The 17,234-nt window shown below is 41.9% G+C and overlaps 1 protein-coding gene across 1 annotated transcript in view; it reads left to right on the top strand.

The window, feature by feature from the left end:
- LOC112255030 (cadherin-22) overlaps positions 1–17,234 on the top strand; it is a 300,118-nt gene that overhangs the window by 172,281 nt on the left and 110,603 nt on the right. Inside the window, 2 exon segments of the mRNA XM_042324818.1 lie at positions 6,655–6,774; positions 16,237–16,404. Of these exon segments, the coding sequence (XP_042180752.1) occupies positions 6,655–6,774; positions 16,237–16,404 (288 nt within the window).

Here is a 17,234-nt window from a genome sequence, read left to right as displayed (position 1 = left end):
GTACATCAGCTGATATGTCAAAGTGCTGTACAGGAACCCAGCCTAAAACCCCAAACAGCAAGCAATGCAGGTGTAGAAGCATATGCCTGCCAATTAAGTTTGAAAAATAGGATGATCGAGCAGCAGTAAGGGCTCTTCGGTACGGCACGGTACTGTCTTTCCAAGCTAGTCGGAAGACCAGTTTGGTGTGACGCCATTTCCGTTCAAATTTTCTGGAAGCTTGCTTCAGAGCTCGGGTATTTTCTGTGTACCAGGGAGCTAGTTTCTTATGAGAAATGTTTTTCGTTTTTAGGGGTGCAACTGCATCTAGGGTATTGCGCAAGGTTAAATTGAGTTCCTCAGTTAGGTGGTTAACTGATTTTTGTCATCTGGCGTCCTTGGGTAGACAGAGGGAATCTGGAAGGACATCAAGGAATCTTTGTGTTGTCTTTGAATTTATAGCACGACTTTTGATGTTCCTTGGTTGGGGTCTGAGCAGATTATTTGTTGCAATTGCAAACGTAATAAAATGGTGGTCCGATAGTCCAGGATTATGAGGAAAAATATTAAGATCCACAACATTTATTCCATGGGACAAAACTAGGTCCAGAGTATGACTGTGACAGTGAGTGGGTCCATAGACATGTTGGACAAAACCCACTGAGTTGATGATGTCTCCGAAAGCCTTTTGGAGTGGGTCTGTGGACTTTTCCATGTGAATATTAAAGTCACCAAAGATTAGAATATTATCTGCTATGACTACAAGGTCCGATAGGAATTCAGGGAACTCAATGAGGAATGCTGTATATGGCCCAGGAGGCCTGTAAACAGTAGCTATAAAAAGTGATTGAGTAGGCTGCATAGATTTCATGACTAGAAGCTCAAAAGACGAAAACGTCATTTTTTTTTGTTGTAAATTGAAATTTGCTATCGTAAATGTTAGCAACACCTCCACCTTTGCGGGATGCACGGGGGATATGGTCACGAGTGTAGCCAGGAGGTGAGGCCTCATAGAACACAATAAATTCATCAGGCTTAAGCCATGTTTCAGTCAGGCCAATCACATCAAGATTATGAACAGTGATTAGTTCATTGACTATAATTGCCTTTGAAGTAAGGGATCTAACATGTGAGGTATCATGATCCCTTTCAATAATGACAGGAATGGAGGAGGTCTTTATCCTAGTGAGATTGCTAAGGCAAACACCGCCATGTTTAGTTTTGCCCAACCTAGGTCGAGGCACAGACACGGTCTCAATGGTGATAGCTGAGCTGACTACACTGACTGTGCTAGTGGCAGACTCCACTATGCCGGCAGGCTGGCTAACAGCCTGCTGCCTGGCCTGCACCCTATTTCATTGTGGAGCTAGAGGAGTTCGAGCCCTGTCTATGTTGGTAGATAAGATGAGAGCACCCCTCCAGCTAGGATGGAGTCCGTCACTCCTCAGCAGGTCAGGCTTGGTCCTGTTTGTGGGTGAGTCCCAGAAAGAGGGCCAATTATCTACAAATTCTATCTTTTGGGAGGGGCAGAAAACAGTTTTCAACCAGCGATTGAGTTGTGAGACTCTGCTGTAGAGCTCATCACTCCCCCTAACTGGGAGGGTACTCGATGCTGACACATCTTTCTAGCTGATTTACACGCAGAAGCTATGTTGCGCTTGGTGATCTCTGACTGTTTCATCCTAACATCGTTGGTGCCGACGTGGATAACTCTATACTCTCTACACTCGCCAGTTTAATCAAATCAAATGTATTTATATAGCCCTTCGTACATCAGTTGATATATCAGAGTGCAGTACAAGAAACCCATCCTAAAACCCCAAACAGCAAGCAATGCAGGTGTAGAAGCACGGTGGCTAGGAAAAACTCCCTAGAAAGGCCAAAACCTAGGAAGAAACCTAGAGAGGAACCAGGCTATGTGGGGTGGCCAGTCCTCTTCTGGCTGTGCCGGGCGGAGATTATAACAGAACATGGCCAAGATGTTCAAATGTTCATAAATGACCAGCATGGTCCAATAATAATAAGGCAGAACAGTTGAAACTGGAGCAGCAGCACAGCCAGGTGGACTGGGGACAGCAAGGAGTCATCATGTCAGGTAGTCCCGAGGCATGGTCCTAGGGCTCAGGTCCTCTGAGAGAGAGAAAGAAAGAGATAATTAGAGAGAGCACACTTAAATTCACACAGGACACCGAATAGGACAGGAGAAGTACTCCAGATATAACAAACTGACCCTAGCCCCACATAAACTACTGCAGCATAAATACAGGAGGCTGAGACAGGAGGGGTCAGGAGACACTGTGGCCCCATCCGAGGACACCCCCGGACAGGGCCAAACAGGAAGGATATAACCCCACCCACTTTGCCAAAGCACAGCCCCCACACCACTAGAGAGATTAGCCTTAACGTCGGTAGCCCTGCCCCCTGGTAAACAGTGTATGATCGCTGGATGATTCGTTTTAAGTCTAATACTGTGGGTAATGGAGTCGCCAATGACTAGAGTTTTCAATTTGTCAGAGCTAATGGTGGGAAGCTTCGGCGTCTCAGACCCCGTAACGGGAGGAGTAGAGAAAAGAGAAGGCTCGGCCTCTGACACCGAGTCGCTGCTTAATGGGGAAAACCGGTTGAAAGTTTCTGTCGGCTGAATGAGCGACACCGGTTGAGCATTCCTACAGCATTTCCTTCCAGAAACCGTGAGAAAGTTGTCTGGCTGAGGGGACTGTGCCAGGGGATTTATACTACTATCTGTACTTACTGGTGGCACAGACGCTGTTTCATCCTTTCCTACACTGAAATTACCCTTGCCTAACGATTGCGTCTGAAGCTGGGCTTGTAGCACAGCTATCCTCGCCGTAAGGCGATCGTTCTCCTGTATATTATGAGTACAGCGACTGCAATTAGAAGGCATCATGTTAATGGAGGTCCTGACGAACCATGTCCAGATAAAGCGTCCGGAGTGAAAAAGTTGAGGGAAAAAGCAAAAATATAATCGGTAATTAAAAAGTAAAAACCGTAAAGTTGTCAGGTAGCAAAATAGGTTGGCAACAAAACGCACAGCAACACGTAAACAAGTCTGCAAGTTGTGACCGGTCTAGCCTTAAGCTCAGTGCGGCTGTTGCCTGTAATCCATGGCTTCTGGTTGGGAAATGTACGTAAGGTCACTGTGGGGACGATGATGTCGATGTACTTATTAATGAAGCTGGTGACTGATGTGGTGTACTCCTCAATGTCATCGGAAGAATCCCAGAACTTATTCCAGTCTGTGCTAGCAAAACAGTCCTCTAGCTTAGCATCCGCTTCATTGGACCATTTCCGTTACTGCTACTTCCTGTTTGATTTTTTGCTTGAAAGCAGGAATCCAGAGGATAGAGTTATGGTCATATTTTCCAAATGGTGGGAGAGGGAGAGCTTTTGTATCCGTTTCTGTGTGTGGTTGTAAAAGTGATCTAGAGTTGTGTCGCCTCCAGTTGCACAGGTGACGTGCTGGTAAAAAAATGAAGTAAGACAGATTTCAGTTTTCCTGTATTAAAATCACTGACCACTAGGAATGCCGCCTATGGATGTGCATTTGTTGTTTGCTTATGCATTTGTTGTTTGCTTATGCATTTGTTGTTTGCTTACTTGTTTGCTTATGACAGCTCATTGAGTACGATCTTAGTGAGGGCATCAGTTTGTGGTGGTAAATAGACAACTATGAAAAGTATAGATGGTAACTATCTTGGTATATAATATGGTCTGCAGCTTATCATGAGGTATTCTAACTCAGGTGAGCAAAACCTTGAGACCTTCTCTTTGTCACAGGACATGAAACCCATTGAAAACCTGTGGTTTGATTTGAAGAGGGCAGTCCATAAGAGCAGATGAAGGATATCAAGGATCTGGAAAGATTCTGTATAGAGCAATGGCCTAAGATCTCTCCCAATGTGTTCTCCAATGTCATATTTGTTTTTTTTAAGGCGGACTTCTGTTATCCTCGCAAGGTGGGGTATTGAAATATATTAAAAACAGGGGTGACAATATTTTAGGTCCCTATCTTTTTGACAAAAAAATATATATAACTTGTTAAACAAAATATCTTTCTCTGAGCAATTGTATACTGAACAAAAATATAAACGCAACATGTAAACTGTTGGTCCCATGTTCCGTGAGTTGAAATAAAAGATACCAGAAATGTTTCCTAAGAAGCTTATTTCACTCCAAATTTTGTGTACACATTTGTTTACATCCCTGTTAGTGAGTATTTCTCCTTTGCCAAGATAATCCATCCACCTGACAGGTGTGGCATATCAAGAAGCTGATTAAACAGCATGACCCAGGCTGAATCACTTCCGGCCATGATTGGGAGTTCCGTATGGCGGCACACAATTGGCCCAGCATTGTCCGGGTTTGGACAGGGTAGGCCGTCATTGTAAATCAGATTTTTTTCTTAACTGCCTAGCCTAGTTAAATAAATCAAATAAGACATAAATACACTATGTAGGGAATAAGGATGCCAGTTGGGATGCAGACATAGCCTTCAGAACTCCTTTATTATTATTGTGGAGCAGTGGTGTGAAGTTCCACAGGATATGCAATATTAATGGCCAGGACGTGCTAAGAGCAGGTCTATACAGACCTACAGTAGCCAGAGATCGAGAACAGTCAACGTGAAGCTCAACTGAAGAGGAGGAGGACCCACAAACAAACAGGAAAAAATGTTTATAAAAAAAAATATGTTCACTATGTGCAAATCTGCCATTACTGCCATGAACTGTAAAAAATAAAAAATAAAGCAAATAATTACTCCACTACCTTCTATCTCATATCAAAGCAATTTACTCATCCAGTTTTATTTAGAGACAGCAAAACAAACCTTTAGATGATGAATAACAGGCACTTTCTTCATTATAATACTTTTCTCATTACTGTAATATTTTGTTCTGTTTTCCTATTGGGTTAGTCAAAAACTTTTATTGAAATCCCCTTGAGGCTGTCACAAAGTAGACTGCCTAAAACAGACAAACACCCCAGCCAATAACTAATGACTTAGCTGCTTCTGCTCGTGAAAGCTGAGGCCAGTCAAGGCATTAATAAGGACTCTAGCTGCTGCAGACTATAACTCCTACTTCCCTATTTTAAAAACACAATAACTTAGCATTTGCATTTATATAGTTCTTCCAGCCGCCTCACTCCCAGGCAGCCCCGAAAAGGCTTCACGCTGATTATTACCTGGGGAAAATTAAGATAACAAAATAACCCCATGAATGGGAATAGCTTCCCAGCTTTACCAGCGCACAACCAGGTATGCAGAAATGCACAAACCCCCCCCCATTTCCAGCAATGCAAAATTTTTATCTGCTTAATACCATCTCTTTTTAAGGCGATAAAAAAACGTTTCCGACTGGTCTCCGCCATACAATGACACAAACCCTTTTGTTTGAGGATAGGCAGGGTGTCTACTTTAGCATTTTAGGAGTGATAATGATGGTATTATACAACACAGTACATGCTTAAAGACCCCATAAGAACAGCATCAATAGATCCAGCCTTTGAATTATCTGACATGAGGTGAAATATGAATCACTAAAAGCTGGAATTAGGTTAAACTCAAAGGGCTACAGTGATGAGGATTTAGCGGTGCAATAATAGGAAAGAGTTCGAGAACATCGCAGAATTACTAGGCTTCAATTCCATGCCATTGCATGGAAAATATTCCCCTTAGCTAGCTATGCTAATGGAGAAAAGTTCCAGGCCCTGCTAGCAAGTGAAGATTAAGGAGAAACCAAAAAGGTGGAGACAGATACTGATCTGAGGCGCCTGTGGTAATGGCTGGGTGGCTTTTAATATAATACACTATCCTTTTCCCTGCACCACCCTCGGGAGCGACTCTCATGACAGGAAACAAACAGAACGCTGACACATTCTGCTAATTAGCATAATTAGCATAAGGCATGACAGGGCTCTGGGAATGCTACAGCTGTGACCTTTTGTGGACAACACCAGCTGTCAGTAATTACCTATAGCTGGGCCAAGGATGTAGGCTGACTCTCCGTCCTTGAGGGGCCATTGCTGCCACCAACCCATTCACCCCAAACAAGATGTTTCTCCACAGAGAAACACCGCTAAAAGGCTAGTTGAGTTTTTCTTTCCCCACAGGACTGTGGCCCATTAAGCTTTATAGGCTTAAGGCTTTGCTTTGGCTAAAATGTGTGACTAAATGTAAAATATAGGCTTTGCAGTGCCAGAGGCTTGTGGCTACACACATTTTACTTAGAACAGCCAAGAATTATGCTTCAATGAAACAACGGTGTCCGCCAATAAATATTTGTTTTAAAGGTGTCATGGAAACTATTCAGGTTCATAAATGGTTGTAATCGTCATTAGTTGCTTTTTTAAAAACATTTTTAACATTCTTCCATCTGTCTTTGAAGATAGAGATCTTAAATATCTTGATGAGCTCTTTCATCCCTGATAACGCTCTGTTACGAAGGAGAGGTCGTTTAGTAGAGGTGTTCTGAAATAACACATTATTGTCAGTAACAAACAATATGCAGGGCATTAAAATAGCTCTCCAGCCTGCCCTCTCTCACGCTTCCTCTTCCTCTCTGATTCACTATCCATTTGTTTAAGTGAAGGGCACGCCTGGAGGTCCTGAAGCCTTGTGTTATTGTGCTGTTCTGACATGCAATTCTCCCACAGGAACATCAGTGATGAAGGTCACTGCATGGGATGCAGATGACCCTACGTACGGAAGCAGTGCCAGGGTGGTGTACAGTGTGCTGGACGGAGAGAGCTTCTTTACCGTGGACAGACAGACTGGTAAGGGCAGACTCCTGGCATGACCAGACAGAGTCAAAGATGATGTGTATACTATGTATTGCTTGTAGTAATACTTATATACTATATATTACTTGTGGTAATACTTGTATTTTACAAGTATTACTTGTAGTATTATACGTGTAGTGTTACAGTATTGAGTGAAATACACAGGTACCAACCCAATGCTTTATCCACGGAAATAATAGTGAGTTGATATATTTCTTGTCTCACACCTCATATTGTGTACTTAAACTCAGCAAAAAAAGAAATGTCCTCTCAATGTCAAATGCATTTATTTTCAGAAAACTTGTGTAAATGTGTAAATATTTGTGTGAACATAACAAGATTCAACCACTGAGACATAAACTGAACAAGTTCCACAGACATGTGACTAACAGAAATGGAATAATGTGTTCCTGAACAAAGGGGGGTCAAAATCAAAAGTAACAGTCAGTATCTGGTGTGGCCACCAGCTGCATTAAGTACTACAGTGCATCTCCTCGTCATGGACTGGACCAGATTTGCTAGTTCTTGCTGTGAGATGTTACCCCACACTTCCACCAAGGCAACTGCAAGTTCCTGGACATTTCTGGGGGAAATGGGCCTAGCCTTCACCCTCCGATCCAACAGGTCCCAGACATGCTCAATGGGATTTCTGTCTTGCAGAAAATCACACACAGAAGGAGCAGCATGGTTGGTGGCATTGTCATGCTGGAGGGTCATGTCTTGATGCTCCTGCAAAAAGAGGGAGGAGGATGTTTTCCCTGTAACACACAGCGTTGAGATTGCCTGCAATGACAACAAGCTCAATCCGATGATGCTGTGACACACCGCCCCAGACCATGACGGATCCTCCACCTCCAAATCGATCCCACTCCAGAATACAGGCCTCAGTGTAACGCTCATTCCTTCAACGACAAACACAAATCTGACCATTACCCCTGGTGAGACAAAACCGTGACTCATCAGTGAAGAGCACTTTTTCCCAATCCCAGTCCGGTCCATTGACGGTGGGTTTGTTCCCATAGGCGACGTTGTTTCCGGTGAAGTCTGGTGAGCACCTGCCTTACAGCAGGCCTACAAGCCCTCAGTCCAGCCTTTCTTAGCCTATTGTGGACAGTCTGAGACCTGATGCGTTCCTGGTGTAACTCGGGCAGTTGCTGTTGCCATCCTGTCCCTGTCCCACAGGTGAGATGTTCGGATGTACCGATCCTGTGCAGGTGTTGTTAGACGTGGTCTGCCACGGCGAGGACGATCAGCTGTCCGTCCTGTCTCCCTGTAGTGCTATCTTAGGTGTCTCATAGTACGGACATTGCAATTTATTGCCCTGGTCACATCTGCAGTCCTCATGCCTCCTTGTAGCATGCCTAAGGCAAATTCATACAGCTGAGCAGGGACCCTGGGCATCTTTCTTTTGGTGTTTTTCAGAGTCAGTAGAAAGGCCTCTTTAGTGTCCTAAGTTTTCATAACTGTGACCTTAATTGCCTACCGTCTGTAAGCTGTTAGTGTTTTATCGACCTTTCCACAGGTGCATGTTCATTAATTGTTTATGGTTCATTGAAGAAGCATTGTGAAACAGTGTTTAAACTCTTTACAATGAAGATCCATGAAGTTGTTCTTTGGATTTTTACAAATTATCTTTGAAAGACAAGGTCCTGAAAAAGGGGTGTTTCTTTTTTTGCTGAGTTTATACTTCACAACATATAAGGATACATATTGAAATTAAAATTGTTGCCATTAAACCTCTGAAGTGTTATATTACAGTCTGTCCAGATGCGGACTCTCTAATTGTCTCTCCCAGTCAGCACATTTGGGTGAATTCCCTTTTGGTCTGAGGGCCTGTACTTGGGCTTAAATCGTAGTCTCTCAGGCATATCCCAAGGTTTGTGTTGCCTGCAAATGTCCTCCTGGGAGCAGCACTAAACTTTTAATGATTCCTTTTTTTTGTCTCCCCACTTTGATTCGGTTGGCCCTAGTGCCTAGATGATAAATGGCCTTGTCTCGGCAATGTTGGCCTGGAGACTTGCAGATCGTACCAACTCTTGTCCCCCCCCCCCTTCTTTTTTTATCGACATTAACCATTCAAATAGGTGTGGGGGGTAGAGGTCATCAAGAGAACAGAGCAGCTGTGAATTTCCCCTCATTAATGTCGCCCCAGTCATTCAGAAGAGTGTTAATCCTTCACTATCTTTTTCTCCGTTCCAGATACATGACCAGAATATGATCAATGGCCAATGTCTGAGGGATGTTTCGAAAGTAGCAGTCATTTGAATGTATTTGAACTTCAGAGTGGTATTTGGTATTGAAGTTCAAGTGAGCTTCTTCTCAGGATGAAAGCCTGAGGATTCTATTAAATTATATTCCATACATTTCTAGGAAAGAGACATAACTACCTGGCACTCTGCTCTCAGACACTGTCATACAAATACATTTACATGTTGGTCATTTACTGTAGCAGACGGTCTTATCCGAAACGACTAACAGGCAAATACACAGGACTCATAGTCATTGACAATTGATGTGCAATATATAGTATGCTATGAATGACATCCCCTTTCAAGAATGTTACAAATGTTAGCAGTCAAGAAACATTTGATTGAGTTGAATAAGTTCTGACTAAGAAAGACCTGATGCAAAAATATGTATTTCTGATGCTCCCCATGCCCTTGGTTATTGAAAGCTATTATTATGTGCCTCCATATCCTGCAGATGAATTTTCCTATGCACAGTATGCTGACATACAAGCTTTGCCTGCAGCTACCTGATGTTAAATGTGAGTGCAATCTCTAAGTTGTGTGTCTAGCTGAGTAGCACAATGCAAGGCACTGGGAGAGGTGCCATCAACTAAGGCAGGGCAACAATAGAATTTGATGTGGATAACCCGCCAGGGAATAGAGTTTGGCTCCCGCTATTTGACCAGAGAGTAGACTCTTCCCATTGCTATTTCGTTCAGTTTATCATGAATGAATGAATGAATTACATTTTATTTTTGTGTGAAATTGGCAACCCATCCCTTATGAGGTTAACTGACAAATAAACAAACTTGACACATAAACAAATAATTAATTGACACAAACAAATAATTACAACCCTAGAGCAGTAAAGTAATATATATATATATATACATACATACATACATACATACATACATACATACATACATACATACATACATACATACATACATACATACATACATACATACATACATACATACATACATACATACATACATACATACATATACACATACATGCATACATACAGTGCCTTGCAAAAGTATTCATCCCCCTTGGCGTTTTTCCTATTTTGTTGCATTACAACCGGTAATTTCAATTGATTTTTATTTGGATTTCATGTAATGGACATAGACAAAATAGGCCACATTGGTGAAGTTAAATGAAAAAAAATATTTATTTTAAAAAATTTTAAAAAAAATTAAAACGGAAAAGAGGTGCGTGCATAAGTATTCCCCCCCTTTGCTATGAAGCCCCTAAATAAGATCTGGTGCAACCAATTACCTTCAGAAGTCACATAATTAGTTAAAGTACACCTATGTGCAATCTAAGTGTCACATAATCTCAGTATATACAGTTGAAGTTGGAACATAGGTTGGAGTCATTAAAACTCGGCTTTCAACCACTCCACAAATTTCTTGTTAACAAACTATAGTTTTGGCAAGTCGGTTAGGACATCTACTTTTGTCATGACACAAGTAATTTTTCCAACAGTTGTTTACAGACAGATTATTTCAATTCACTGTATCACAATTCCAGTGGGTCAGAAGTTTACATACACTAAGTTGACTGTGCCTTTAAACAGCTTGGAAAATTCCAGAAAATGATGACATGGCTTTAGAAGCTTCTGATAGGCTAATTGACATCATTTGAGTCAATTAGAGGTGACTCAAACTCAGTGCTTGACATCATAGGAAAATCAAAATAAATCAGCCAAGACCTCCACAAGTGTAGACCTCCACAAGTCTGGTTCATCCTTGGGAGCAATTTCCAAATGCCTGAAGGTACCACGTTCATCTGTACAAACAATAGTGCGCAAATATAAACACCATGGGACCACACAGCCATCATACTGCTCGGGAAGAAGACGCGTTCTGTCTCCTAGAGATGAACGTACTTTGGTGCGAAAAGTGCAAATCAATCCCAGAACAGCAGCAAAGGACCTTGTGAAGATGCTGGAGGAAACAGGTACAAAAGTATCTATATCCACAGTCTTGAGGCTAAGCGAGACGTTAACGTCTCATCTAGCCTCTAGCCCAGGGAAATGCGTAGCGCCAAAATCATATAGTACTCGTTAAAACTCTAACTTTCATTAAATCACACATGCAGGGTACTCAATTAAAGCTACACTCGTTGTGAATCGAGCCAACATGTTAGATTTTAAAAATGCTTTTCGGCGAAAGCATGAGAAGCTATTATCTGATAGCATGCAACCCCCCGAAATACCTGAAGGGGACGTAAACAAAAGAATTAGCATAGCCGGCGCTACACAAAACGCAGAAATAAAATATAAAACATTCATTACCTTTGACGAGCTTCTTTGTTGGCACTCCTATATGTCCCATAAACATCACAATTGGGTCTTTTTTTTTCGATTAAATCCATCCATGTATACCCAAAATGTCCATTTATGAAGCCCGTCTGATCCAGGAAAAAACTGCTTTCCAAAACGCAACGTCATTTTTTTAAATGAAAAAAGTTGCCTATAAACTTTGACAAAACACTTCAAACTACTTTTGTAAACCAACTTTAGGTATTAGTAAACGTTAATAATCGATCAAATTGATCACGGGGCGATCTGTATTCAATAGCAGCAGGTCTTGAAATCTTGGTCGATATTCTCTCTTTCAAAACTTCCTCCTGTGTACTCGATGACAGGAAGTGCCTATTTCTCATTTCACCAAGGATTAACTTCAACCCAATTGCCAAGACTGGCGACATCGTGTGGAAGCTGTAGGCATTGTAAAGTGGACGCTTTCTATTTTCCCTTGCCATAGACAATACAGAGACTGGCGGAGGGATACTTTTTCAAAACCTTTTTTTTGTGAACAGGTTTTTCTTGGGGGTTTGCCTGCAAAACACGTCCTGTTATAGTCACAGACATGATTTAACCCGTTTTAGAAACTCCAGAGTGTTTTCTATCCACACATACTAATCATATGCATATACTATATTCCTGGCATGAGTAGCAGGACGTTGAAAATTTGCGCGATTTTTAACAAAATGTTGAAAAAATTCACCCGATCCTTAACAGGTACAAGTCCTATATCGTCATAACCTGAAAGGCCGCTCAGCAAGGAAGAAGCCACTGCTCCAAAACCGCCATAAAAAAAAAAAAAGCCAGACTACGATTTGCAACTGCACATGGGGACAAAGATTGTACTTTTTGGAGAAATGTTCTCTGGTCTGATGAAACAAAAATATAACTGTTTGGCCATAATGACCATCGTTGTGTTTGGAGGAGAAAGGGGGAGGCTTGCAAGTCGAAGAACACCATCCCAACCGTGAAGCACAGGGGTGGCAGCATCATGTTGTGGGGGTGCTTTGCTGCAGGAGGGACAAAATAGATGGCATCATGAGGAGCTAAAATGATGTGGATATATTGAAGCAACATCTCAAGACATCAGTCAGGAAGTTAAAGCTTGGTTGCAAATGGGTCTTCCACATGGACAATGACATACAATGACATTGACATACTTCCAAAGTTGTGGCAAAATGGCTTAAGGACAACAAATTCAAGGTATTGGAGTGGCCATCACAAAGCCCTGACCTCAATCCTATAGAACATTTGTAGGCAGAACTGAAAAAGTGTGTGCGAGCAAGGAGGCCTAGAAACCTGACTCAGTTCATTCCTCTCTGTCAGGAGGAATGGGCCAAAAAACCTATTGTGGGAAGCTTGTGGAAGGCTAACCCGAAACATTGGACCAAGTTAAACAATTTAAAGGCAATTTTACAAAATACTAATTGAGTGTATGTAAACGTCTGACCCAGTGGGAATGTGATGAAATAAATAAAAGCTGATGTAAATCATTCTCTCTACTATTATTCTGACATTTCGCATTCTTAAAAGTAAGTGGTGATCCTAACTGACCCAAGACAGGCAATTTTTACTAGGATTAAGTGTCAGGAATTGTAAAAAAAACTGAGTTTAAATGTATTTGGCTAAGGTGTATGTAAACTTTGGATTTCAACTGTTTATACCTGTTCTGAAAGGCCCCAGAGTCTGCAACACAACTAAGCAAGCAGCACCATGAAGACCAAGTAGCTCTCCAAACAGGTCAGGGACAAAGTTGTGGAGAAGTACAGATCAGGGTTGGGCTATAAAAGAAAAATCTGAAACTTGGAACATCCCACAGAGCACCTTTAAATCCATTATAAAAAAATTGGAACGAATATGGCACCACAACAAACCTGCCAAGAGAGGGCCGCCCACCAAAACTCACGGACCAGGCAAGGAGGGCATTAATCAGAGATACAACAAAGAGACCAAAGATAACCCTGAAGGAGCTGCAAAGCTCCACATCGGAGATTGGAGTATCTGCCCATAGATCCACTTTAAGCTGTACACTCCTCAGAGCTGGGCTCTATGGAAGAGTGGCCAGAAAAAAGCAATTTCTTGAAGAAAAAAATTTGCAAACATGTTTGGTGTTTACGCCAGAAGGCATATGGAAGAAGATACTCTGGTCAGATGAGACTAAAATTGAGCTTTTTGGCCTTCAAGGTAAATGCTATGTCTGGCACAAACCCAACACCTCTAATCACCCTGAGAACACCACCCCCACAGACAGTGAAGCATGGTGGTGGCAGCATCATGCTGTGGGGATGTTTTTCATCAGCAGGGACTGGGAAACTGGTCAGAATTGAGGGAATGACGGATGCAGCTAAATACAGGGAAATCATTGAGGGAAACCTGTTTGTCTTCCAGAGATATAAGACAGGGGCGGTGGTTCACCTACCAGCAGGACAATGACCCTAAGCATACTACTAATGCAACACTCAAGTGGTTTAAAGGGAAACATTTAAATGTCTTGGAATTACCTAGTCAAAGCCCAGACCTCAATCCAATTGAGATTCTGTGGTATGACTTAAAGATTGCTGTACACCAGCAGAACCCATCCAACTTGAAGGAGCTGGAGCAGTTTTGCCTTGAAGAATCTGCAAAATCCCAGTGGCTAGATGTGCCAAGCTTGTAGAGTCATACCTCAAGATACTTGCAGCTGTTATTTCTGCAAAAGGTGGCTCTACAAAGTATTGACTCTGGGGGGGTGAATAGTTATGCAAGCTCAAGTTTTCAGTTTTTTTGTCTTATTTCTTGTTTGTTTCACAATAAAAAATATGTTACATCTTCAAAGTGGTAGGCATGTTGTGTAAATCAAAAGATACAACCCCCCCAAAAGAATCTATTTTAATTCCATTTTTTAAGGCAACAAAATAGGAAAAATGCCAAGGGGGTGAATACTTTTTGCAAGCCACTGTAAATACATACATATGTAACCGGTGTGAAATGGATAGCTAGTTAGCAGGGTGCGCTCTAATAGAGTTTCAATCGGTGGCGTCACTTGCTCTGAGACCTTGAAGTGGTTGTTTCCCTTGTTCTGCAAGGGCTGTGGCTTTTGTGGAGCGATAAGTAACGATGCTTCGAGGTTGACTGTTGTCGATGTGTGCCAAGGGTCCCTGGTTCGAGCCCAGGTAGGGATGAGGAGAAGGACCTGAAGGAACACTGTTGCACATACATAACATATACAGATAATTAAATACAGAAAAATTAAACAGAAGGCCTTTGAACCCAGTGTGGCACAAAGAGGAGATCCATGTGGTTCATTGTGAGTCTAGGATCTGTATCTAAATATATATGGGTGAAAATTGCACTGAAAGGAGCAGAATTTCACCAGTTGCCCTGGTTTTCTATTTTCTCTTCTGTTTTAAAATATTGTACTTGGTCCTGAGGATGGGTCACACTTTGGATAGTCCGGATTATATCAACAAACTATCTGTTGATAAGCAACTGCTTGCTGCGGTTAGAGTTAAGTTTAGAATAAGGGCAAGGGTTAAGATTAGGCTAGGTTTAGGGTAAGGGTTGAGATTAGGCTAGGTTTAGGGTAAGGGTTGAGATTAGGCTAGGTTTAGGGTAAAGGTTGAGATTAGGCTAGGTTTAGGGTAAGGGTTAAGATTAGGCTAGGTTTAGGGTAAGGGTTAAGTTTGGGGTAAGGATAAGGGTCAAGGTTAGAGCTAGGTTTAGTAGATAGTTAGTTGAAATGTTACTGATAGAGCATCTACAGATGGACTATCCAAATAAAGTGTTAGCTGAGGATGTAATTCAGATTGAGCTCTGGCTGTATACTGCCAATGGTACGGGGACGTTATTTTCCACCAGGTTCTTGGAGAAACATACCTTGGAAGGTAAAGGGGAAACATATTGTATGGAGAAAATACACATGGTGCTCCTCGAACTACAATAAGATGGTATTTGTCTTTACACTGTCAATTAGTTATGGTGATCTGACCTCAGTCATGTTGTCTTCAGATTAGTTTAACCCCTTTCAACTCCCGGGATTGTACTGATATGGAAATGCCCAAATGTAGATGCTAATAACTTAACGTACTGTTTAGGAGAGGGATATGCAGTGCCATTATATCGATCAGAACAAATGTGAGATTAAGACATTTCCAAGTCTTATCATTGGCGAAATATTGTATATTTGTTCATACCGGTATGAAATAGAAGGGGGCCACCAAAGTTCCATTTTTTTTTTTTACCTCAGACTAATCCACTTCCAACTATAGTTACTTCAGTAGAAACATAAACCTGGCTAAACACAGCAGTAGGTCTGTACTCCAAGGGCGTTGTTAAAGCATCGGAACAAAATGCTCACTGGAGTAGGATTAAGACAACTCATGAGATTGTTGTGGTTTTCTCTCTTAAATCCACTCCTCTCCGACTGCCAGAGAAAGACGTGCACAGGCTTTTTTGACGGAACATAAGCCTCATTCTTCAATTGTGTGTGCCTTCATTTTGGCCCATATATATTATGAATTTTAATAGAGCTCAGCCGTAAGGATCTGTGCATGGAGCCACGGATGTGATACGATCTACTCTATCAAGACGAGCCGAGAGGAGGAAATGGAATGTGCCGCACTTGTGCCTCTAATAGGCTGTGTTTACACAGGAAGCCCAATTCAAAAAAAAAAAAATACGCTAATTGGTCTTTTGACTAATCACAGCCAATCTTTTCACATCAGGTCTTTTTCAGAGCTGATATGTTTGGTAAAAATACCAATTAGTGAAAAAAAGATCAGAATTGGGCTGCCTGTGTAAACTCAGTCATAGAGTACTTAGCTGAAATTGATACAGTATTTGCGACCAGAGCAGATGTAACCGGCTATCGTATATGAGAGCTAAGAGCTAACTTGACCTTTCCCTTTGGATCTCTCTCTCTCTTATCAGGACTGATTCGGACGGCTGTGGCAGATCTGGACCGGGAGACGCAGGATCGCTATGAGCTGGTCGTCATGGCAACCGATATGGCAGGCCAAATGGGTGGTCTTTCCGGCTCCACCACGGTGACCATAGTGATCACAGATGTTAATGACAACCCACCACGCTTTCCGCAGAGTGAGTCACTCTCATATTGATGACAGCGGTGAACTTGCACCAGTCAGTAATAGAAGTACCCCCATCAGTAATAGAAGTACCCCCATCAGTAATGGAAGTACCACCATCAGTAATATAAATTCCCATCAGTAATAGAAGAACCCCATCAGTAATAGAAGTACCAACATCAGTTATAAAAGTACTCCCATCAGTAATAGCAGTTCACCCCCATCAGTAATAGAAGTACCCCAGTAATATAAATACCCCCATCAGTAATTGAAGTATCCCATCAGTAATAGAAGTACCCCATAAGTAATAGAAGTACCCCATCAGTAATGGAAGTACCACCATCAGTAATATAAATTCCCCAGTAATAGAAGTACCAACATCAGTTATAAAAGTACTCCCATCAGTAATAGCAGTACCCCCCATCAGTAATAGAAGTACCCCCATCAGTAATATAAATACCCCCATCAGTAATAGCAGTATCCCCATCAGTAATAGCAGTACCTCCAATCAGTAATAGCAGTACCCCCAATCAGTAATAGCAGTAGGCCCATCAGTAATAGAAGTACCACCATCAGTAATAGAAGTACCACCATCAGTAATCGAAGTACCCATCAGCAATATAAATTACCCATCAGTAATAGAAGAACCCCATCAGTAATAGAAGTACCAACATCAGTAATATAAATACCCCCATCAGTAATAGAAGTAGCCCATCAGTAATAGAAGTACCCCCTTCAGTAATTTAAATACCCCCACCAGTAATAGCAGTACCCCCATCAGTAATAGCAGTACCCCCAATCAGTAATAGCAGTAGTCCCATCAGTAATATAAATATCCCCATC

This window comes from Oncorhynchus tshawytscha, linkage group LG07, assembly GCF_018296145.1.
Source record: "Oncorhynchus tshawytscha isolate Ot180627B linkage group LG07, Otsh_v2.0, whole genome shotgun sequence".
Classification (NCBI taxonomy): domain Eukaryota; kingdom Metazoa; phylum Chordata; class Actinopteri; order Salmoniformes; family Salmonidae; genus Oncorhynchus; species Oncorhynchus tshawytscha.
The sequence above is the reverse complement of the archived record's forward strand: the minus strand, read 5'-3'. Positions and strand labels throughout refer to the sequence as shown.